This window comes from Equus przewalskii, chromosome 1 (assembly GCF_037783145.1).
Source record: "Equus przewalskii isolate Varuska chromosome 1, EquPr2, whole genome shotgun sequence".
Classification (NCBI taxonomy): Eukaryota; Metazoa; Chordata; class Mammalia; order Perissodactyla; family Equidae; genus Equus; species Equus przewalskii.
The window spans coordinates 32,169,029-32,194,761 of NC_091831.1; the positions used below are offsets into that span (position 1 = coordinate 32,169,029).

General features: G+C 47.0%; 1 protein-coding gene across 2 annotated transcripts in view; it reads left to right on the top strand.

The window, feature by feature from the left end:
- Positions 1-25,733, top strand: part of SLIT1 (slit guidance ligand 1) — a 182,657-nt gene that overhangs the window by 143,967 nt on the left and 12,957 nt on the right. For both annotated transcript variants that reach the window (XM_070560152.1, XM_070560146.1), the window contains exons 22-28: positions 1,677-1,745; positions 4,520-4,591; positions 7,161-7,232; positions 8,098-8,169; positions 23,225-23,388; positions 25,232-25,356; positions 25,636-25,733. In XM_070560152.1, the coding sequence (XP_070416253.1) occupies positions 1,677-1,745; positions 4,520-4,591; positions 7,161-7,232; positions 8,098-8,169; positions 23,225-23,388; positions 25,232-25,356; positions 25,636-25,733 (672 nt within the window). The remainder of the gene's footprint in view (positions 1-1,676; positions 1,746-4,519; positions 4,592-7,160; positions 7,233-8,097; positions 8,170-23,224; positions 23,389-25,231; positions 25,357-25,635) is intronic.

A 25,733-nucleotide genomic window follows, 5' to 3' on the forward strand; every position in this document is an offset into this window, starting at 1 on the left:
TGCCTTCCAAAAAAGCTTTTCCTTTGTGCTCCCACGGCCGCGTGTGAGATGGCCTTCTTGCCCCTACCCCCGCCCTTCAACACTGGGCGTCGTGCAGCTAAAATCTTTGTTGATTTGGCTTTGGTATCTGAGCTCGTGTCGGGGGGCGGGGGTGGACGTCAACGTGTCCGGCAGACAGACGGGTGGAGAGCTGGTCTTCTTTGACGGACACCTCCAGAGGGAAGGCTTGTCCTTCCTCCTGTCCCTGGATTGGTCCCTCCCGGCGGCCTCTGTACTGGAGCCTTTCTTCTCCCTGTGAGGAGTGCACGAGGTTTTCGTTTGTGTTTCTTTCGTTACCTGCAAGCCTGGCCATTTCTTCACAAGCACATCAACCACTGCAGTCCTTGTCCTGTGACTCACCTTCCCCGTCCCTTGCGTAGTTTTCTGTCGCAGTGTTAGTGTCCCCGTTTCCTCCTTGGTGCCTCCTCGCAACCCTGGGGGTCACGGGACGGGTGGGACAGCCTGCCTTCTTAGACTGAAGAGGCTGAAGTGCAGAGGCTGGGAAAACCACTTGACTTTTCTGAGCCTCAGTTTCCTCGGCTGTAAAATGGGGCTACTTGGGCATATTGACAAGGGCCACTGAGAGGATCAAATGCGAAGGGCGGGCAGCCCCTTTGAATGACACAGGTTGATGGTCAGGGGGAGTCAAGCCTGAGGTTGCTGCTCTCTGGACCCTTGAGGGGAGGGGGAGGCCGCCGTCGGTGGGTCCTGTGCGGGGAGCCCAGCAGGGGCTTCAGCTCCCGGCGCTTGGGTCGCTGCTTAGCAAGGATGGATGGCTGGTGGCGGTGGGGGGAGGGGCGGGCAGGTCGCATCTTGAAGCCCAAGCTCTACCCTGTAGACATGGGGAAACTTGAGACTCTTTGGGGAGATTCTTGCTGGGCTTGGCTTGAAGGACAATGACTAGGGTGGCAGTGTACGTAGTGGGTCTCAGAAGGGAGGCCAAGGTGGGGAGAAGGAGGCTGCTGCGGGAGCCCAGGCACGGGTGATGGTGCGCAGTCAGGGGTGATGCGAGAGCAGAACAGAAGCAAATGGGGACAGACCAGTGGGCAGGAGAAGCCAGCAGCTGTGGGACTGGCTGCCGAGGGAGGTGGAGAATCACATCAGCGTCCTGAGCCTGGGTGGTTAGGAACATGGACTGTGATGCTGATAGAGTTGGAGGAAGCCGGTTTGGGTGTGAAAACACCAAGCTCAGGTTTGGAGATGTTTGGATCTGGGGCTTCCACAGGACTGGCCTCATGCACCTTCCCCGCGGGTAGAAAGGGGCCGTAGTAGCTGGTGAGGGGCCTGGCAGGGGTGCCTGGGAGGTGTGAACATGCAGACCCATCTGTTTGGCCAGAAGTGCAGAGCAGAGGGGGAAGGGCAGGGGGCCCGGGATTGAGCCCTGAGTAGTGCCCACAGACAGGGAGGAGGCCGAGAGGGTGAGACTGGGGGGCGGGAAGGAAGCCAAGAGAGGCTTCACGTCTCAGTGGCTTTTACCAAGTTCTTTGTATGGCATCTACCCAAACAGCCTAAGAAATTTACATGTTTTCTCCTCCCATAAGTGATTCCGGGCTGGCTGTGTGGTCTACATGTACCCAGCGCCAGGCACCGCCAGAGGCCGAGATGGTGGCACTAACTGCTTGTGTTCTCTCCTGTAGCTACCTGGATGGCAATCAGTTCACACTGGTTCCAGGACAGCTGTCCACCTTCAAGTACCTGCAGCTTGTGTGAGTATCCAGGCCACTTGAGGATCCCAGACCTGCCTCCGAGGACAGGAGGGCCATCAGCATCTAAATGTGGAGGGTCCCTACAGACCCCACTTCTGGCTGACTTTGTTTTTTTAATCTCACCCCTTCCCTCTGGGAGCATCCGTGCATAGAGCTGTTTTGCCACCTAGTGGCCATGCTTGGGAATTGCATTGTTCCAGGCTCCCTTGGGTTGGACCCTGTCTGCTTCTGCCCAGCCATCTCCCCAAGCCTCCCTCTTGGCTGGTGATTATTGTTAATGTGGGTCATCCTTGCAAAGGTGGGAGCCAGAGCAGAAGTACAGGGTGATGGAAAACAGTCCGCCCTTGGCCCCCAAGCCAAATATGAAATACGGCAGCTATGATGTACATCTATAACTAAGTTTTTCTTTAGGCTAACATCTGCTTTTTTGTTATTTCCACCTTTCACTCTTTCCGCCCCATGAAAATAGACAAGCCTGAGAATAAGTTCAGCTCCTCTGAGCCTTCCAGCCTAATTAACACCTCACTTCAATTGTCTTTATCTGCTCATTGGCCAGATTCTAACAAAAAGAAGTCCAGAGAACATTCCATCTTAGTTTTGCTTGAAGCAGTGCTACTCACAATTTGGTCTGTGGACCAGTGGCAGCCCGAGAACCGTCGGTAGTGGGTCGGCAATTAGATAAGGAACTTGCGCCAGAATGTAAATCATCCTACTGCCTCCTTCATTGAGAACGTCTTGCTGTGACAAAAACGTTAGCTAAGCTAGCTGTGTGTTTCGTGTCATAGGTGACTGCATTTAGGCTCAGGTTCCTTGTTCAGACATCCAGTTCAAGGACTGGATATTTTGAGTCGCCTTGGCTTACAGAATTTTGAAGCTCCAGCTTTCTGTCTTTGCTGATGACCTAGCAAATGTGTTTCGACTGTGCCAGAGAGGGGCTGCGTAGTGATTTGGTGGCTGGTGACCGAGTGCCAAAGAGAGAGACAACCCTTCTTTGGTCTAATCTGAGGCAGCTCGGATAAACTTGAGGAGGAAAGGAGGGAAAGAGGGCTAACGTTGGGCCAGTTCTTACTGGAAACAGCCTGTCAGGGGTCAGGATACCACCCCCTCCTCATCACGAGGAGGGACCACACAGTGTACGGACTGTTCGTGAAGCACTCACATGTGTATCTCGGAACAATGAATGATTCTGAGTGAGACTGGTTGGAGGAAGTTTACTAAGAGAAAATGAAGGCAGGGCACGGGGTTTCCTTTTACGAACATTTGCTGAGCCAAGAGCTGCGTGAAGCGAGCAGATGTGAATGCCCATAAGCCCTGGTTCCTCCTCCCGAATGTCACGGTCTGGGGGACAGGCAGAAGGGAGAAGCGGGAGCATGTGACGTCGTGTGGAGTGTGAGTGCTCCAGCAGAGGAAAATGCAGATCAGGGCTGTGGCTCAAAGGTGGGCAAGTGATGAACTCAGGGTGCGGGGCTCGGGGAGAGCCAGAGTTCACCACATGGGCGGAGGGAACAGGATATCCAGGGGCAAATCCATGCAAGATGTGTGGGGAGTAATGAGGGAGAGGTGAGGCCAGACCCTGGAGGCCCTGGCAGGTGACCGGGCTAAAGGGTCTGGAGTTGGTGCTTTAGGTTTTTGGTGGGGAAGTGACCTGGTCAGATCTGTGTCATAGAGAGATTGCTCAGGTGCCCACCCCTGTGGAAGATGGATCGAAATGGGGCCAAGCTGTGGGTGAGAGATGAGGTGAGGGTTGGAGGCACAGTGTGAGGACAGAGATGACAGTGGCTTGACATAAGCAGAAGCTTAGGGGGAGGGGACAGATGTGACAGATGAACAGAGGTACAAGCCAGTGATGGATAAGACGAGGGATGGAGAGGGTATGTGGAGGTGGATATGAGTGGATAGGGCGGGGTTTCTAGGTTGTCGGAGTTGTTGACCAGGATGCGAGGTGCAGCACGGGGCACGGGGGTGGGAGAAAGCACAAGATCTGGAGGCAAGTTTCAGTGTCTGTGGGACATCAGGCCTGGGGGAAATTCATGAGAGAGGGCCGGCTGGGGCCACAGAGGAGGGCACCGTCAGCACACGATGGTGACAGAAGCAGGAGCATCCCCGAGAGCACCCAGAGTGGACTAAAGGAAGAGGAAGAGAGAGGTAGGGCCTTAGCGATCCCCATGCCTGAGGGTGGGTGAGAAAGAAGCACTTGCCCAGAGACGGAGGAGGCTCAGCTAGGGAGGAGGGGAGAGCGGGAAGACGTCAGGGGTCTGAGGAAAGATGGGGAGGTGAAAGGTTTGAGAAGAGGGCAGGATAGAGTAGAGGGCTGGGATGCTGCTAAACATCCTGCAAGGTGCAAGGCAGCCCCTCAAGAATCCCAAAGGATTGTAGGGAGGTCTAGTGAACCAGCCTGCATAGAGTGCTAGCAAGAGAGAAAGGAGAGCACCCACTAGATCTGGCAGTTGAGGCGGCCCGTGCCCTTGGTGGGAGCATGTCCATGTTGGAAGGGGGCGGGAACAAGGCTATACTTGCCTGGGGCAGGGGGTGAGGAAATGGAGATATGAAGCCTGGGGGACCTAGCGAGTTCAGGGAGCAGGGTAGAGGGCTGTAGCTAATTGTGAATCACGTGCCTCTCTCCACCCCTCCCCACACCCTTGGAGTGGCAGCTGGAGCCGCTGGCCCACCTGGCTGGGGGGTGGCCGTGGGCAGAGAGGGGGAGGTTGAGGAGCCGTAAGAGAGCCAGGGTTGAGTTATTTCTTTCTAAACGATGATGCTTTTGTCTTTTCCAGGGACCTGAGTAACAACAAGATCAGTTCCTTAAGCAATTCCTCCTTCACCAACATGAGCCAGCTGACCACTCTGTGAGTCCCAGGGCGGGGGAGGTGGGGAAGGCACGCGGCCGCTGCCACAGAGACTTTCCCCAAGCCTGGCGGTTGCTCGCAGCCTGCAGACTCCCTCACCCTCCAGGGAGTGTGGCAGGGCTGCCAGCTGAAGAGACTTGTAAAAACATTTTTTATTGTGAAATACAGCACATGTACGGAAAAGTGCAAAAAATATAAATGTCCAGTTTAATAAATAATCATAAAGCTAGCACATGTGTAAACACTTAAGGCAAAAAATAGAACACAGCTAGCACCCCAAAAGTCCCCCTATCCCTTCCTGGGCATTATTCCTCCCTCCCCCACCCTGAGGCAGTCCCCACCCTGACTTGTAAGATGAGATCTTGTTTGTAGTGTTGCCATCTCCATATGCATTTCTGCACAATGAAGTGTAATTGTGCCCATCTTTGAACCTTATATAAATTGAATCATACAGCATATATTCTTTTATTTGCCATTATGTGTGTGAGATCCACCCATCTTGTGTGAAGCTGTGGTCTGTTGATATTCACTGCCACATACTATTCCTTCTAGGAACAGGCCATACCTTCCTTATCCGTTCTACTCTCCATGGATATTTGGGTTGTTTCCAGTTTGGACTATTGTGGACAGTGACCCTCTGAACACTTTTATGCCCATATTCTAAGATATTTTACTGACTGCTTTAATTATTTTCCAAGTGACTGGCTGGAAAGTATTAACAAACATGGCTTATATATGTCTGGAGCTTAAGAGTGTATCTCATTCACCTTCTCCACACTTCATTTTACAGAAAATGTGCCAAGAACTTAAAATTTTCCATTAGGTTCTGCTGCAGTCCAACACTAGAGCCAGGACGGGGTCCTGACCCAGCCAGGCCTGCAGGAGCAGCATGCCGGCCCGAGGCCACGAAGTGCGGGTTCCAGTTTCTCACCTGCACTTATCTGCCCCAGGCTCTGCTAGTCAGCTGGTTCCTGTTCCAAAGTCTTCAGGAGCCTGGTGTGAACCTGCTGTGGTCTAGGGCAGTGGTTCTCAACCAGGGACCATTCTGCCCTCCAGGGGACATTTGGCAATGTCACAGCTGGAAAAGGGTGGGGCTAGCTACTGGCATCTCATGCGTAGAGGCCAGGGATGCTGCTCAACATCCTGCAAGGCACGAGGCAGCCCCTTAAGAAAGAATTGTCAGTAGTGCTGAGGCTGAGACATCCTGGTCTAAGCGACCCTGCAGCTGCGAGGGAAACAGAGCCTTTTCCTGTGACAGGAACGTCTTCTTTCTCTTATTACTTTAGCAATAGCTTTACTGAGGTGTAATTAACATATGATAAACTACACATACTTAACATGCACAATTTGATACATTTTGACTTGTGTTCACACCTGTGGAACCATCACCGCGATCAAGATAGTGACCACTTCCATCACCTGGCAGAAGTCTCCTCGTGCCCCTTGATAATCAACCCCACCCCGCCCCTCCCAGCACCCAGCCTCAGGCAAACACCAAGCTGCTTTCTATAGATGAGTTCACATTTTCTAGAGTTTTACGTAAACGGAATCATACAATAGCACCCCTTTTTGGTTTGGCTTCTTTCAGCCAGCATAATTATTTTGACATTCTTCCAGGTTGTTGCATGTACTGGTCATTCCTTCCTTTTCATCCATGAGAGGTATTCCATTGTACGGATGTCCCGCAGTTTTGTTTATCCATTCGTCCATTGATGGACATTTGGGCTCTTTCCACTTGGGGCTACTACAAGTATCGTTTCCCTTATTGTCAGGCTGCCTGTCTGCCCTTGATGGGTTCATTTATTTGGAAGCATTTGGGGAGAGTGGTTTAGCCTGTGGGCTCTGGAGACTGAAAAACTGATGAAAACCCAGTCTACCAACTTAATAACATGGCCCTGGGCAAGTTCTTTCACCTCACGGAGCCTGTCTCCTCGTCTGTATGACGGGGCTCGTGATGGCCCCTCCCTCATCATCACAGCTTCCTAATGGTAAATTACGATACATGCCCAGCCTGCCCCTGTCCCCTCTGGAGGTGATGCACTGAGATGGTATGTTCCCCGGGCAGGTGCTTGTCAGGGTCAACTTCACAGGGCCTGCACCTGTGCCCCTTGCTGGTGCAGCCTCCACAAGGGGATGTCCTCAGTCCTCCTAATAGTGGCTCCCCGTTACTGAGCCGTTATTGGGAGCCAGGCACTGAGCTGGGAGCTTCCCCTGGGGGGTCTCCTTTAACCCGCAGAAGAGCCTATCAAGTTGGCATTGTTTTTGTCCCTATTCTATTGCCGAGGGAGCTGATTAAGGCATAAAGGGGCGAGGGGACATGCTGGAGATCACTGGTTTACTAGGCCAGAGCCTCAGCCCATGCTCTCATCCACTGCTTGGCCTCCCCCACAGAGCTGCTGAGCAAAACTGCCCCTGTGTCCTGAGCACTTCCCTGGGCCTGCAGGGGCCTGGGCGGCACTGTGGTGCCTCCCGCCTCATTCTTCCCCTCTCCCCCACTTCCTCCTCTCTCCCTTCCTCCACCTCTCCCCTTTTCCTCCCTCCCTCCTCTCTCCCTCCCTCCCTTCCACAGGATCCTCAGCTACAACGCCCTCCAGTGCATCCCTCCTCTGGCCTTCCAGGGCCTGCGCTCCCTGCGCCTACTGTAAGTCTCCCCGCTCTTCATTCCTCCAGGGAAATCTGCCCCACTGAGGGCCCTGCCACCCACCCAGTGGGCAGTAAGGTCCCCACATCTGGGGCCCCAGCGGGGCCAACTATGTCCAAAGGTGGGAGGCCAGTCCGCTCTTATTCAAGCCTCTGACAGAGACTGAGGAATGAATGGGACACTATCTGAGAAATGGGGGTTGCTGTCTGGCCCCAAGTCGTGTTAGGGGTGAGTGTTGGGGGAGGATGTTATGGGGCAGCATCCAAGATAATCTAGCCCTTCATTTGTGAGTCTCCTGTTCAGATGGAGAATGCTTGTTTGCAAGAGATTCGTGAACCTTTTCTAAGAGTTCCCACTGTGAGGTTTTTGCCCTGTGATCAAAGCCCTCTGTCACGCCTGTTGTGATGGCCTCTCATGTATCTATGCATGAGAGTGGTCTGGCAGCCCCTCCTGGGGCAAGGTGACATTCTTCACCCCCAGCCTATGGCTTCCCAGAGTAACTTCCTTACCAAAAAGATGCCTACTCCCTCACGTTCCTGGCCCAAGTGAGGGAGGGCACACGGTTGCACACGTTCCATGTGTTATATAAACAGAAATGGTGCTTGAGTTATTTATGATGGCAAAAACAGAGTCATCCAGAAGGGCCAAGGGGCAGGGTGGTCTATGTGGATTATTAGGGGCTCCCACTCACTTGCTGGTGGCCAAGAGGACAGGGTCTCTGAGCTGGCGGCCATCTCCCCCATAGACTGAGACATCTGAGGGGTAAGACGCCAAGTCCCTCTCAGCAGAGGGCCACGCCCATCCCTCCATCAGTGCTCACGTGTCTCTCTCTAGGTGAGGCACTGACGGCTTCTTCTCTCCTCAGATCCCTGCATGGCAATGACATCTCTACCCTCCGAGAGGGCATCTTCGCAGACGTGACCTCCTTGTCTCACCTGTAAGTAACTCTGGCCCAATTCTCAGGGCCTCTTTGGATTTAAACAGAACTTGGATTCCAGGAAAGACCTCACCTCCTGAGACTGTCAGAGTTTGTTGCTTTTACCTGAAACTAATTAAGGTTGTGAACTTCACGTGCTCCCCATCTCAGGCTCTTACACATTCTGTCTTTCATCAGTCGCAACAACGGAATTTGAGAACAGTTCTTCACAAGCAGTAATAAAAGTAGTAATGACCATTTATTGATTGCCAAGCACTCCACCTGCATCACCTAATTTAATCCTCACAGCAATCCTACAACCTAGGTAGTGCTATTCCCATTTTACACGTGAGGACACAGGACCAGAAAATGTGAGAAGCTCACCCAAAGTTGTGTAGCTGGTAGGGCTGGAGTCTTCTGTCTCTGTTTCAAAAGCCCGTGCTCATAAGCATGACACCAGTATTGTGCCTCTGACATCACATGGTGGGGGATAAGCTCCAGAAATTTCCTGACCCCAAGAAGTGGTATAATTGGATATAGAATTGCTTCCAAAACCATTTAGCTGACAGCATCATGAGGATTCTTAAAAAATAGTAAGCTCAATTCCTCTAAAAGCTAAAAGTAGAATTCCCATATGACCCAGTGTTTCCATTCCTAGGTATATGCCCAAAATAATTGAAAGCAGGGACTCAAATAGAAACTTGTATACCAATGTTCATAGCATTATTTACACTATAGCCAAAAACTGGAAACAACCCAAGTGTCCATTGACCGATGAATGGATAAACAAAATAAGGTGTATACATACAATGGGATATTATTCAGCCATAAAAAGGAATGCAGTTCTGATATGTGCTACAGCATGGAGGAACCTTGAAAACATGCTAAGTGAAATAATCCAGACATAAAAGGACAAATATCGTCTGGTTCCACTGATATGAGATACCCAGAATAGTCAAAATCATAGCTACAGAAAGGAGAATGGTGGTTTCCAGGGGCTGGGAGCAGGGGAAAGTGGAGAATTTTTGTTTAATGCATACAGAGTTTCTGTTTGGGGTCATGAAAGAGTTTGGAAAGAGATAGTGGTAATGGTTGCACCATGCTGTGAATATAATCGAGGCCACTGAATTGTACACTTAAAAGGGTCAAAATGGCAAACTTTGTGTTATACATTTTTTACTACAATAAAAAAAAAGAAAAAAGCAATGAGAAGAGTGATGTCAACAACATGGCAGAATGAGTTGTTCCCTTTGTCTCTCACCCTTCCAACTAAAACTAAATGGACATTCATTGATCAGTGGAGGATACACACACAGCACATCAGGACGCCTGAGAGACCCATGCAGCTATACATCTGAAGGGGGATGGAGGGGCCAGGCCGGTGGTGCAGTGGTTAAGTTTGCACATTCCACTTTGGCAGCCCAGGGTTTGCCAGTTTGGATCCCGGGTGTGGACATGGCACCGCATGGCAAGCCATGCTGTGGTAGGCATCCCACATAGAAAGTAGAGGAAGATGGGCATGGATGTTAGCTCAGGGCCAGTCTTCCTCAGCAAAAAGAGGAGGATTTGTGGCAGTTAGCTCAGGGCTAATCTTCCTCAAAAAAAAAAAAAAAAAGGAAAGAAAAGAAAAGAAAATGAAGGGGGATGGACTACCCAGAGGGAGGTGGTGGAGATAGGTGAGCACTCTCCAGCCCCCTGGCAGCCCTGTACATGTGTGCGACTGCTCTCCCAGCTGGAGTGCTCATAGCGCTGCTGCGACCCCAAGGGTGGGAGTGCACCTCGGCATGACTGTGGGAACAGTTGATGGCAGCCCTGAGCCGCCACATGATCACTTTCCCATCTGGTGAGAGGGCCCACAGTGTTGCCACAGTCTCTAGGGAGTGGGCCAGGCTTGGACCCAGTGGGGAGGCCCAGCCCACCAAACACAATGGCTAGTGTGACCTAGAAAGAGGTGGCAGATCTGCTTGCCCAGGGGAACAAGTTTCCAGCTTCTGTGAACACCTTTAGTACTGCTGTGGCCCCAAAGTGGGGAGCACATCTCGGCAGCACTGTGGGAGCAGGTGGCAGCAGCCCTGAGCCTCCGCATGATTGCTTTCTCATCCAAGGGGATTGCCCACAGGGCCACTGTGGTCCCAAGGAGTGGCCCAGGCTTGGGCAGGCATAGCTGACAAGGATCATAGCAGGCTCAGATCACACAGCTTTTGACCCCCACCCAGTGACAGCAGGTGGAAGCTGCAACCAGATACTATCACTATGCAGAGGCACAAATCCATGCAATCAAACAGTATGAAAAAATAATATTAAATCTCCATACAAGAAGGAAAATGACAAGCACCCAGAAATCAACCCTGAAGGCACAGAAATCTGTAATCTAAATGACAGAGAATTCAAAATAGCTGTCATAAAAGACTCAGCGAGTTACAAGAGAGTCAGAAAGAACTGTCAGAAAGACAGTTCAATGAAATCAGGATCAAAATTAATGAACAGAAGGAGTTCATCACAAAAGAGATTAAAACTATAAAGAAAAACCAATCAGAAATGTTGGAGGTGGAAAACATAATGAATGAGATAAAGAAAAATTTGGAGTCCTTAAATAACACAGCTGATATTATGGAGGTTAGAATCAGCAATTTAGAGGACAGGAATATAGAAATGCTTTAGATGGAGGAGGAGAGAGAACTAAGACTAAAAAGAGATAAATTCTCCAAGAAATATCTGACTCAATTAAGAAATGCAAGATAAGGATTATAGGTATTCCAAAGGGAGACGACAGGGAGAAAGGAGGAGAGAGCTTCTTCAAAGAAATAATAGCTGAGACCTTCCCAAACATGGGGAAGGAGCTGGAATTACAAGTAAAAGAAGCTAATAGAACTCTTAATTATATCAATGTGAAAAAACCTTCTCCAAGGCATATATTAGTGAAACTGGCAAAAATAAATGACAAAGAAAAATACTAAGGGCAGCAAGGCAGAAGAAAATAACTTACAAAGGCACCCCATTAGGCTTTCAGTGGATTTCTCAGCAGAAACCTTCCAGGCTGGGAGAGGGTGGAATGATATATTCAAAATTCTGAAAGACAAAAACTTTCAGCCAAGAATACTCTATCCAGCAAAAATATCCTTCAGATATGATGGAGAAATAAAAACTTTCCCAGATAAACAAAAGCTGAGGGAGTTCCTTGCCACAAGATCCCCCCTGCAAGATATAATCAAGCAAGCCCTCATACCTGAAAGAAAAGAAAGGGTTTACAAAGCCTTGAGCAAGGAGATAAATAGGCAGACACAATCAGAAAATTACAACTCTCTATCAGAACAGATTAGCAAACAATTATGACATTAGAGACAGAGGGAAGGAACGCATCAAGAATAAATATAATCACTTCATTTTAAGCACAAACTCACAACACAAAATAGAATAAGTTGTGACAATAGTACCTTAGAAGAGGAAGAGGAAAAGGATGGGATCTGCTTAGACTAAGGGAATAAGGAGCTATCAGGAAATGGACTATCTCATTCGTGAGATCTTTCATACAAACCTCACAGTAACCACTAATTAAAAAATCAGAACAGAGAAATAAATGATAAATAAAGAGAAAACTGAGAAAACCATCATAGAGAGCCACCAAACTGAATTGTCAGTCTGAAATACACAGAACAAGAAACAAGGGAAATATGGAACAACTGGAAAACAAGTGATAACATGGCAGCATTAAGCCCTCATATATCAGTAATCACTGATGGAAATAAGAGGCTATCAGAAAATGGACTGTCTCATCTATGAGATCTTTTTATTTTGAGGAAGATTAGCCCTGAGCTAACATCTGCCACCAATCCTCCTCTTTTTGCTGAGGAAGATTGGCCTTGAACTAACATCCATGCCCATCTTTCTTGACTTTATATGTGAGATGCCTGCCACAGTAAGGCTTGCCAAGTGGTATGTAGGTCCATGCCTGGGATCTGAACTGGAGGACCTTGGGCTGCTGAAGCAGAGCATGCAAACTAAACCACTATGCAGCCAGGCCAGCCCCTATGAGATCTTTTAAACAAACCTTGTGGTAACCACCAAACAAAAAATCAGAACAGAGCCACAAATCTTAAGTAAAGAGAAACCTGAGAAAACCATCACAGAAAACCACCAAATTGAAATGTCAGTCAGAAATACAAGAGAAAAGAAACAATGGAAATATAGAACACCCAGAAGACAAGAGATAACATGGCAGTATTAAGCCCTCAGTAATCACTCTAAATGTAAATGGATTGAATCTCCAATCAAAAGACACAGAGTTGCTGGCTGGATTAAAAAACAAGACCCAACAATATTCTGCCTCCAGGAAACCCATCTCAGCTCTAAAGACAAATACAGGCTTAGAGTGAAGAGATAGAGGATGATACCCCAAGCTAATGGAAAACAAAAGAAAGCAGATGTTGCCATACTTGTATCAGACAAAGTAGACTTCAAGATAAAAAAGACAATGAGAGACAAAGAGGGGCAGTATATAATGATAAAAGGGACACTCCACCAAGAGGACATAACACTTATAAATATACGTGCACCCAACACAGGAGCATCAAAGTACATAAAGCAACTATTAATTGACCTAAAAGGAGTTATTAACAGCAACACAATAATATTAGGGGACCTTAACACCCCACTTTCATCAATGGATAGATCATCCAGACTGAAAGTCAACAAGGAAATAGTGGAACTAAATGAAAAACTAGACCAGATGGACTTAATATATATATATATAGAACACTCCAACCGAAGTCAGCAGAATACACATTCTTCTCAAGCACACATGGAACAGTTTCAAAGAGAGACCATATGTTGGGAAACAAGGCAAGCCTCAAGAAATGTAAGAAGACTGAAATCATATCAAGCATCTTTTCCAACCATAATGCTATGAAACTAGAAATCAAGTAAAGAAAATGCTGGGAAAATGACAAACATGTGGAGACTAAACAACAGGGTACTGAACAACAAATAGATCATTGAAGAAGTTAAAGGAGAAATAAAAAAAATCTAGAGACAACTGAAAATGAAAATACACCATACCAACTCATATGGGATGCAGCAAAAGCAGTCCTAACAGGGAAATTCATAGCAATACAACCCCACCTTAACAAACAAGAAAAAACTCAAATCAGCAATCAAACTACTCCTAACAGAAATAGAAAAAGAAGAACAAACAAAGCCCAAAGTCAGCAAGGGAGGGAAATAATAAAAATTATGGCAGAAATAAATGAAACTGAAACCCAAAAAAACAGTAGAAAGGATCAATGAAAGAGTTGGTTCTTTGAGAAGATACAAAAAATTGACAAGCCCTCAGCCAGATTCACTAAGAAAAAACAAAGGCTCAAATAAATAAAATTAGAAATGAAAGAGGAGAAATTATAATGGATACCACAGAAATACAAAGGATTATAAGAGAATACTATGAACAATTATATGCCAACAAATTGGACAATCTAGAAGAAATGGATAAATTCTTAGACTCATACAACTTCCCAAAACTGAATCAAGGTGAAATAGAGAATCTGAGTAGACCAATCACAAGAGATTGAAACAGTAATCAAAAATCTCCTAAAAAATAAAAGTCCAGTACCAGATGGCTTCTCTGGAGAATTCTACCAAACATTCAAAGATTTAATACCTATCCTTCTCAAACTATTCCAAAAAATTGAGGAAGTTGGAACACTTCCTAAGACATTCTACGAGGTCAACATCACCCTGATACTAAAGCCAGACAAAGGAAACACAAAGAAGGAAAATTACAGGCCAATATCGCTGATGAACATAGACGCAAAAGTCCTCAATAAAATACTGGCAAATCAAATACAGCAATACATGAAAAGGATCATACACCACGATTAAGTGAGATTTATACCAGGGACACAGGGATGGTTCAACATCCACAAATCAATCAATGTGATACACCACATTAACAAAATGAGGAATAAAAGCCACATGATCATCTCTATAGATGCAGAGAAAGCATTTGACAAGATCCAACATCACTTATGATAAAAACTGTCAATAAAATGGGTATAGAAGGAAATACTTCAACATGATAAAGGCCATATGTGACAAACCCACAGCCAACATCATACTCAACCAGGATAAACTGAAAGCCATCCATCTGAGAACAGGAACAAGACAAGGGTGCCCACTCTCACTACTCATATTCAACATAGTACTAGAGGTTTTGGCCAGAGAAGTTAGGCAAGAAAAAGAAATAAAAGGAATCCAATTAGGCAGTGAAGAAGTGAAATTCTCGCTGTTCACAGACGACATGATTTTATATCTAGAAAACGCTAAAGAATCCATTGGAAAACTGTTAGAAATAATCAACAACTACAGCAAAGTTGCAGGGTACAAAATCAACTTACAAAAATCAATTGCATTTCTATATGCTAATAATGAGCTAACAGAAAGAGAACTCAGGAATACAATCCCATTTACAATCACAACAAAAAGAATTAAATATCTAGGAATAAATTTAACCAAGGAGGTGAAAGACCTAGACAATGAAAAGTATAAGACATTACAGTAAGAAATCAATGATGACATAAAGAAATGGGAAGATATTCCATGCACATGGACTGGAAGAACAAACATAGTAAAAATGTCCATACTACCTAAAGCAATCTACAGATTCAGTGCAATCCCAATCAGAATCCCAATGACATTCTCATGGAAATAAAGCAAAGAACCTAAAATTCATATGGGGCAACAAAAGACTGCAAATAGCTAAAGCAATCCTGAGAAAAAAGAACAAAGCTGGAGGCATCACAATCCCTGACTTCAGAATATACTACAAAGCTACAGTAATCAAAACAGCATGGTGCTGGTACAAAAACAGGTGCACAGATCAAAGGAACAGAATTGAAAGCCCAGAAATAAAACCACACATCTATGGACAGCTAATCTTCAACAAAGGAGCTGAGAACAGAGAATGGAGAAAGGAAAGTCTCTTCAATAAATAGTCTTGGGAAAACTGGACAGCCACATGCAAAAGAATGAAAGTAGACCATTACCTTTCGCCATACACAAAAATGAACTCAAAATGGATTGAAGACTTGAAGGTAAGATGTGAAACCATTAAACTCCTAGAGAAAAATATAGACAGTACACTCTTTGACATGGATCTTAGAAGGATCTTTTTGAATACCATGTCTACTCGGGCAAGGGAAACAAAAGAAAAAATAAGCAAGTGGGACTTCATCAGACTAAAGAGCTTCTGCAAGGCAAAGGAAACCAGGAATAAAATGAAAAGACAACCCTCCAACTGGGAGAAAATATTTGCAAATCATATATCTGACAAAATATATAAAGAATTCACACAACTCAACAACAAAAAAACAAACTGCCCGATCAAAAAATGGGCAGAGGACATGAACAGACATTTTTTCCAAAGAAGATATACAGATGGCCAACAGGCCCATGAAAAGATGTTCAACATCACTAATCCTTAGGGAAATGAAAATCAAAACTACAATGAGATATCATCTTAGCCATTAGAATGGCTTTAATTACCAAGACAAAAAAATAACATGTTGGAGAGGATGTGGAGAAAAGGGAACGCTCATACACTGCTGGTAGGAATGCAAACTGGTGCAGCCACTATGGAAAACAGTATGGAGATTCCTCAAAAAGTTAAAAATAGAAATACCTTATGACCCAGCCATTCCACTACTCGGTATTTATCCAAAGAACTTGAAATCAACAATTCAAAGAGATATATGCACCCCTATGTTCACTGCAGCATTATTCACAGTAGCCAAGATGTGGAAGCAATCCAAGTGCCCATCGACTGATGATGGGATACAGAAGATATGGTCTATATATACAATGGAATACTCCTCAGCCATAAGAAAGACAAAATCATCCCATTTGCAACAACATGGATGGAACTTGAGGGTATTATGTTGAGCAAAATAAGTCAGACAGAGGAAGACAAACGCTGCATACTTTCACTCATATGTGGAAGATAAACAAGCACATGAACAAAGACAACAGATTAGTGGTTACCAGAGGGGAAGGGGGTTGGGGGTGAGCATAAGGGGTAAAGGGGCACATATATCTGGTCACTGACAAATAGTAACATACAACTGAAATTTCACAATGTTATAAACTATTATGACCTCCATAAAATGAAAAAGCAATGGGTCATGGCAGCGCCATCCTAATTCTGGAGGTTGGGCCGGACACAGAGGACACATTCAGGCAGTGTTCGGGCCTGGTGGACTGCAGTTGGGCCTCTGAGTATTACTGCATCCTCCTTCTCTCTGCCCCACAGCCCAGGGCCCAGGGCCTGAGAGGGCTGGCCCACCCAGATCAGAGAGTCTTTTGGGGTCCAAGCACCTCTACTTTAAGGTCCTTCACTCAACAATTTCACTGAATTTTCTCAGTTCTAAGACTCACCTTTTCCACATTTTTAATCTCTAAAATCAGAATGTATCTTACAAATGATCTGTATATTTAATATGGTAATATCTTTCTACCCTTCCCAAAGCATGTTAAATCAGTAGTACATCTAACAATCTTAGTCTTGAAGAAATAGAAAAGTAATAGGAGCCACTTCTTGAGGGTCTGCTTGGGACAAATACTTTACTATGTGTGAATGCTTTATCTGTGGTGTCATGTTTACTTCATGACCAAAATGGGAAGTAGGTTTTGTGCTATGCACTGGCTCCACGAACTTGACAGAGACTGCCATGAGCCTGCAATGAAGATTCCAGGGCCAGTCTGGACTCGCTGGGAAGAGTGCAGTGATTGATTAGCGATGTCTGCCAGGGGAGTGGATTGGGTAAGAGGCGCTGTCCTAGGTGGTAAGATTTATTATTTCTGTTTTACAATCCCAGATTCTGAAAAGTTAAGCAGCTTCTCTAGGTCATAAAGCTAGGAAATGACAGAGACAGGATTTCAACTTAGGTGTGTCTGATTCCAAAGCTCTTTATTTATTCTTTATTGCCTCAATAAATATGTCCTGAGTAACCAGAGTGAGTCAAGTGCTGAAGAATTTACTAACACAAGGTTTCTGCCCTCTGTGATATTCTGAGATATTATAAAATGAATTCAAAGGCAGCAGTGACTAACTCTGGGGAAGTCTGAGGAGCTTCACAGAGGAGATGCCATTTATGCTGCCATTGGAAAGGCACTAGGTGTTTGCCATTTGGAGAAGATAGGGAAAGACATTCTAGGAAGAAGGAACAGCATGTGTAAGGGCGTGGAGGCAAGAAAGTAAATGACGTATTCAGGGATGCCATGTTGTCTAGCATAGGATATAGGAGGTTTGGTTGGGTAAGGAGTGTGAGGTGGGAAGAGATGAATCTGGAAAGGGACATTGGAATTCCAATGTGAAGGCCTCTTGTGCCATGCTAAGGAGTTTGGACTTTATTCTATAGACAGAAGGGAATCGTGGAAGAATTAAGTTGTAGAAACGGGTGGAAAGCCATGGTGACACGTGAAGGCTGGATGGGATGGGATGAGGCAGGAGGGAGCCTGGCTGGAGATAGTTCCTCAGGCAGGGACAGTGTTGTTCATTGCTCTTGATGACACTCATTCCTAGGGGCTTCTTGCCATCTGTGTTTGATAATTTTTGGTTTTGAGCTCATTTTTTTGCTGACGTTGGGAATTCTGAGGACCAAAATTGGAGATACTTCTCCCCAGAGAGTATTTGCACTCGTCTTTGCTGGGCACCAGGTTTGGTGCTGCTCTGGGCCCATGCAGCTTCCTTGGCTTACCCTGGGCTGTGCCGAGCATCTGCTTCAGCTCTCTACCTGGCAGGCAAGGCCTTTGCAAGCATCTGGTCCACCTTTCCTGCCTTAGGATTCCCGCTTTGTGTATCTCTTATGCTTGGGGTTTAAATGTACAGTTGGCTACCTTTCCTCCTTCCCTGTGAAAACTGAACGATACCCATATACATTCTGACCTTGTCTCCAGCTCAAAATTGAAAGGCTTTGAGTTTCAAATGGGAGATGAACAAACAACATATGTTTTATACAACCAAAAAACCAAAGCTGCAAAAACAAATTTTGAGCCCATGCCTATCTATAAATTCAGACTTTCTTTGGGAGATCAGTGACATCAGCCCAGAAGTCAGATCCAATTTGTAAGCAATAAACCAATAAGTAAAGATCAATTAAGCAGTAACTGTAGAAGAGGGCATCAGTATTACTGATTAGGTGTGTTTGTTAATTGCATTGAAGCCCCATTTCTCTACAAGACAGCATCTATGTGAAAGAAATCTTCCATTATTATGAAACAGCCTTGTGAATAAACTCTGCCCTTTATACCCAGGGTTTCAAATGGAACTAGGCAGTAGTGTGGGAGATGTGCATATGATGTATTCAGGTGTGTGCACATGCAATGCTGATGGAACATACGTGCATGTGCACACGTGTATCCATTATCTCCTCTGCACGGAAGAGCTGCCACTATTCCATAAGGATTTCTTGAGCACTTACAGGGAGTCAAGGAATAGTAAAAGGATGACAGACACTCACCATATTCACTCTGGCCTTCACAAAGGCCACATGCAATCTGAAGGGAGGGATGCGCCCATGACTACGTTAACAAGTCAGGGGTTTCCCAAGAATTAGCACCCAGTGTTCCTGGCCCCTGGAGGTGCCCTCTGTTCCTACTGTGACTCTGGCCTGGGCCTCTCCTCTTCACCAGCAGTGTGCAGAAGAGTGGGTGGGGGGGCCAAGGGTGTGGTGGAGGGTGAGGTCTGCCATGTTTTAACCCCTTGAACTGGTGTTACGTCCTTGTTCTGCCATCAACTTGCAGTGGGATCTCACACAATTCATTCATCTCTTTAGGCCTCTTTCCTCACCTGTAGAAAGGTTATTTCTAAGGTCTGCTATGGTTCGAACATGCCATAATAATTGTGAGTGCTCATCACTGCCCTGGGCTTCAATACCCTGCACATCTCTCTGCTGCTGTTTGCTTTTATATTGTTAGTTCATCTTTTGCCATTTCTCTGTCCATCCATCCATCCATCCATCCATCCATCAGCACATATTTACTATGTGCCAGATCCTGTGCCAAGGTTCCCCAATGTCATCCTTCATTTCTATAATCTGGCATTTTGTTGCCTCTAATCTGTCACACTGGAAGGTTAGATTTACGAATTCATTAAGGATTTAGTGTGAAAAGTGAGGATGGAATGATTAAGTAAATCATGGTATGCCCATATGACAGAATAGTCAGGAGTTAATTATGATAATTATGGCACGGTAATTTATTACTTGTTGAAAACACAGAATAAAGAAGATAGTACATTCTGATTTCATTGATGTACACGTATGAGCATAAGCACTGGAAGGGAATACATGAAAGTTAAATTAGTTACATTTATGGGATGATAGGTGATTCTTTTCTTTTTTGGGTTTCCTTTGCTTTCATACTGAGGCTTGTGCATTTCTCATGCTTTTAAGCAGGAGTTCATTCATCAAACGTTTACAGGATGCCTGCTGGTGTCAGGCACTGTGGGGGATTTATGGTTCCGGCTCTCAAGAAGCTTTGGTCGAGTAGAAGGAGACTGATGCACACACATAAATTCCCTGGGAGGAGGACAGGCAGAGGAGGTACAGATCAGGTGAAGGGGATTTTGAAGTTTTAGTATTTGCTAAACTCTATAGTCGGCGCCTCTGTGAAGCAGCCGCAGGAAAGCTATTTTGGTCCTGGTTACATTAATAGAAGCCCAGTGGGGCCTTGGCAGGAACACACCGAATATCTACTGTTTCAACTATTTCCAAGTTATCCCAACGACCAACAACGCAGGGCTATTTATACTTGTGTTGGAGTATGAACCTGAATCCGCAGTCCTTTTGGACGGATGAGTGGCCTGGCTGCCATCCCCACCCCTGCGTCTCAGCTGGGCCTGTGCGTCTCCACTCCCCACTGAGTTCACAGGAGCTGGGAAAACAGTCCCCAGGTGAAAGTGAATGACTAGTGCTACTGAAGCAGCCACAGAAAACTGGACTTTGGATAAAGTAAAGCTTGAAATGTTGAATTCAGGAGCAGCTCAGTCTGCACTGCACAGAAACAAGGAAAGCATGTATTGGTCAAGCCAGAATTTAAAGTTTTGAATAGCTTTATATTGACTTTGGTAGTTTTTCTTCTTTTTTATTATTATTTTTATATTAAGAGTCAGAAAGGGACACTTACATTCGAGGTGCAACTTTGCTACCATTCAAGGGGGAATTGAAATTGGGGAGGTCCTAAGAGATGTCAAAGGCCTCCACATTCATAATGGCCTCAAGTTAGTCTTTTTGTCATTTTCTATGAAAAAGCTACAGGGCTGAAAGAAGACGCCATTCATAATAAACTTTAAACTTGTGGCTTATTGCCAGACCACACTCCTGCAGTATACTCTAAAAAATATTTTAAAATAAATTCTGTATTTATCTTTTGAATAACATAATTACATTTCCTGGCACTTTTTATGTTAAAAATATTAATCTGGTGAATGTAAACATTTTAAATATACCATCATTTTTGTATTCCTGTTATTTAAAAAAAAAAGTCTTTGTGTGTTAACACACTGAAGCTTCAAAAAATCAAAGCCTCTGAGCGTCCTCTGCCTCTGACAAGCGCTGGCCCTGCTCAGTGGAAGGAGGGAGGTGTCTGCCCCGTCCCATTAGCCAGGATGGATGCTGGCAGCAAATCAGGACAGAAAAAAATTAAATACATGTCGAGGTTCAACTGGCTTTCTTTTCCAAGCTGTATTATTCCCTTGGTGCTCATTTTAGGTTATATGTGCTTCTCTTTCTCCCCTCTCCAGATTGCAGCCTCTTTATCGAATCATAAAGTGAGCCCCAGAGATGTTAAGCGAGCTGCTCAAGGTCACCCGGGCAGTGAGCAGCTGCGCTGGGGCCGGAGTCCAAGTCATGTTCAGCCTGCTTTATAAGATCGCACAGTCATCAGCTGTGCTATTTCGGGGAATTCCTGCTCAGAGTCGATGCTGCTCTCATCACACCGCATGCGTCTCAGGGGGATCCACCTCCTCTCTGTTGCCCAGTTAAAACAGGTGGAAAATGGCAGTGCATCCCTGGGTTGCTTAATAAATCTACCCGTTCTCATTAACATTATACAGCCTTATATTTTCGAAATAAGGTTGATATAAATGTGCTTCAGACAGGATGCTCTGATTTTCCTGTTTGCTGGGTCTAAGAGCTCTGGCTCCTCCATGCCCCCAAATCCGTGCCTTGTTCATCTCTAAATCTCTCACTGTGGTTTAGTGAGAAGATTATGAGCTTGCACACCGCATTGGTAAAACGTTAAGAGGCTGGCCGTATACGGTGTTGGTTGAGGATGTGAAGAAGCAGGCGTGGCCTCACACTGCCCGCGAGTGTAAGCTGATACAACCTTTTTTGAAGGGCAGCTGTTAACATTTGTTTACATGTACTTCCTCTGTGACCTGAATCCTACCTCTAGGCATCTGTTCTAGGGAAATGCTCAAACATCACAAAGCGGCACGTACAAGAGTGTCCACTGCCGTTGTGGACCAGATGTCTGACAACAGGGAACTGCCTCAGTAAGCTATGAGATATCCATTATTTAGGATGCTGTGAAGCAGTATGATAAAATGAGGGGGATCCAGATATGCTGCCTGGAAAAATCTCCAAGACATGCTGTTTAGCAACAAGCAAGCTGCTCAGTAATGATGTGTGGTGGATGGATTTAATTTATGTGTAAATATGGGAAAGGACTGGAAGGCTGCATGCCTGAGCATGGTGACCATGTGGCCATGTGTCCTGTGGTTGGCAGCAACAGTGGGTGTAGACATTTTTTGGTAATATGGATATATTGTCGTTTATTTACTCACTCCCTCATTCATGAACATGGGGGTTTCCAGGCTTTCTATTGCAAACAATGCTGCAATCAATACCATCACACACATGTCTTTACACACTTGTGCAGGTACAGCTGTGAGAGAAACTCCCAGAAACAGAATTGTTGAATCAAAGGCAACTGCACTGTTGACTTGATAGAGAGCACAAAATTCCCCTCCCTAGGAGTTGTACCATTTTGCACTCCTGTCAGTAACACAGGAATGTGCCTTTTTTTCTTTTTGAGGAAGATTAGCTCTGAGCTAACATCTGCTGCCAATCCTCCTCTTTTTTGCTGAGGAAGACTGGCCCTGAGCTAACATCTGTGCCCATCTTCCTCTATTTTATGTGGGACACCTGCCACAGCATGGCTTGCCAAGTGGTGCGTAGGTCTGGCACCCGGGATCCGAACTGGCGAATCCTGGGCCACCAAAGTGGAACGTGTGAACTTAACTGCTGTGCCACTGGGCCAGCCCCAGGAATGTGCCTTTTTTAAAAAATCAAGGTGAAATTCACGTAATATAAAATCAACCATTTTAATGCGTACAATTCAGTGGTACTTCGTACCTTCATGTTGTTGCGTGAGGTGAAGACTTTTGTCTGCAATGTCTGAAAATGATTTATGGTGACAACACATTCATGTGCTCCTTATTTAATTAAAAATGAAAAGAAAAAGAGTATAGGCTTCAGAGTCAGACAGTTCTGGGTCTGGGTCCAGGGGCTGCCCTTCACTAGTTGTGTGACCCCGGGGAAATTACTTGTTCCACGTGAGGCTCAGTTCCCACGTCTTTGAGATGGAGAAAAGCACACTAACACTGTGGGGCTGAGAGGTTAGATATACTATCGTGGGAAAAGCAGCTGGTTCATCGCAGTGGTAAATGGTGGTTCCTTTCTCCCTGGGTCACTCTGGAGGCACAGCATCTGTAGGCTCTGGCCTCGATGGCACAGGTTCAAATCCCGCCTCCCCTCTTTCTCTGTGAAATCTTAGGCAAGTGCCTCCACTATTTTGAGCCTTGGTTTCAACATGTAAAATGGGGATAGTAGGTTGTGGTGAGAACTAAGTAAGATAGGACATATGAAGTGCGTAGAACAGAGCTTGTTACACAGTAAATGCTCATGAAGTGGGGCTACTGGATTTGAAGTGGGGGTACTGGCATAGTGCCCAGCACCCTAGGTGCCCAGTGGATGAAGGACCCCATGAAGCTGTAACGCCTGCTTCTCTCTGCTCTCTGACCCAGGGCCATTGGTGCCAACCCTCTGTACTGTGACTGCCACCTCCGCTGGCTGTCCAGCTGGGTGAAGACAGGCTACAAGGAGCCGGGCATTGCCCGCTGTGCCGGGCCCCCAGACATGGAGGGCAAGCTGCTCCTCACCACGCCTGCCAAGAAGTTTGAATGCCAAGGTGAGCCCGGGAGTGCGAGAAACGTTGGTGGCTAGTGGGTTGCATCCCCCCTTCCTGCTGCTGGGGGTCCAGGACCTGCCCAACCCTGGCAGGGCCTTCCAGACACTCCCATGTCTCTGCAGGGACCGGCTGGGTGGGGTCAGGTGGCAGGAGCGAGGCACCTGCTGCCTGTTAGCATGGCTGCCCTCTAGTCCTGATGTCCAAGGAACGAAAAAGCCAGGCAGAAAATCTCAGGCTGTGAGGGCTTTAATCCCTCCCGGGGGTTATGTAAGGAACATAAAAATAGCAGCAGTGTTTCTGGAAGCCCCAAGCCTCTCAGCAGTGCGAGCACTCAGGCCTCCCTTTGGTAGGAATTGTGCTCAGCAATTAGCTTAAAGCCCTGAGCACCGGACCCAGCTGCCACTCTCCTGACATTTGCAGAAACACAGGGCCTGAGTGTGATTGCAGGCACCTCACCCTGGGCTTCTGTAAATGCCCCTTCAGGGATGGATTGACTGATGGACCGACGGCCCAAGTGCCAGGAGCCCTGCTGAGCAGAGGGAGGTGGCCAAGTGCCTGCCTCAGGCCCAGCTTTGTGTGCAGGGGGACAGCTGGGGGAGGGCACCGGAGGCCATGGGGCACGGCCTCTGCCCTCTGCGAGCTCGAGGACCATCCTCGGAAATGAAACTGACAGCCATAGGTTAATGAGGAGGCCCCGGGCCACCCTGTGTGCAGGATGCTGTCACAGGCGACACAGTTCAGAGGGGCTCCATCTGTGGCTCGGCTGTTGGCTGTTGGGAGCGGGCCAATTTACGTTGAAACATTTGCTCAGTATTTATTTAACGGAGTGGGGTGGAACTAGTGAGAAGTTTTTCGTTATTTTTTTTTTTAACTTTTTATTGAAATATAACACGTATAACAGAAAAGGACACAGATCCTAAGTAAATGGCTCTCTGAATTTTCACAAACTGAATGCACGGAGTAACCAGCGCCCGGATCACGGAACAGAGCCCGCCCCTGCCTGTACCGAGAAGGCCCCTGACGCTTCCCTCACTTGTCACTGAAAAGTGTTGTTTTTTCATACTCATGCCTTTGCAGCAGAGCCGAGATTTCTCCACTTCTAGAAGGAGTCTTAAGTGGAAACCGGAGTTCACTGGCTGGTCTTACTATGTATTCTTGTAAGGTCTTCATGTCCCTTATTGGTGACGCCCTAAGCAGCCTGGCTGCCAGCTCATCCACCTCCAAGTTCAGGGAAGAGCGACCAGGGAGTCCTCAAAGGGCCGGAGAAGGTCTTGCCCAGAGCTGGAGAGGTGATGGGAAAGGTCCTTCCCGCATCAGCCTGGGAGAGAAATAACTTCAAGGCAAAGGGACCTTTTTCCCCTTAAGCACGGCCTCCTCGCAAAGCTGCGTCTCCAGCCTGCTGAGGAGGACCCCTCGTTATCCTGGTCGGCGGGTGACAGGGCTGGGGAGGCTGCCTCCAAGGGGTGTGAGGGGATGGGGAGCCAACGTCAATAATAGTGACTGTGACACTCGCATGCCGATGGCCCTGCCCTGGCCGTCAGCTGGGGGCCTCCTTAGGTGTCCAGCGCCCATTAGCACTTTTTGTGGATTGGCTCCTTAGTTCTTACAGCCCCGGAGGCAGGGGCTGTTATTAACCCCCTTTTACAGAGGCGGGTCCAGAGGCCCTGGAGGTGGACTGCGAAAGGAGAGTATGAACACAACCCAGAGAAAATACAGCGAGGGGCAAAAATCTCCTTGGGGAGAGGGCTTCTGGCAGGTCCCTGCAGGGCTGGGGTGCTCGGCATCAGGGGCTCTATGCCAGCCCTGCCTTCCGCCTGCACTGACGCCCTCCCCCTGGCCGCAGGTCCCCCCACCTTGGCTGTCCAGGCCAAGTGTGATCCCTGCTTGTCCAGCCCATGCCAGAACCAGGGCACCTGCCATGACGACCCCCTGGAGGTGTACAGGTGTGCCTGCCCCAGCGGCTATAAGGTGAGTGGAGGCTGCGCCGGGAGGAGGAGGGCTGCTCGTGTGCAGGGTGGGCAAGGCTGGGTCTGTCTTGTTTGCTACTCTGTCCCCAGTGCCCAGAGCAGTGCCTGGCCCAGAGCAGGCTTGAGGGGATGTTTAATTAATGACCGCACATATGAATTAATGAATGAACAAGTAACTCCCCGGACAGGCAGGCTAAGCTGCTGAGGGGGTGGCTGTCTCTGTTGGCTCACTCTGGCCCCTGGGTCTCCCTGGGATCCCATCACTGACTTTTCTCCCCAGGGTCGAGACTGTGAGGTGTCCCTGGACAGCTGTTCCAGCGGCCCCTGTGGAAACGGTGGGACCTGCCACCCACAAGAGGGTGAAGAGGCCGGCTTCAC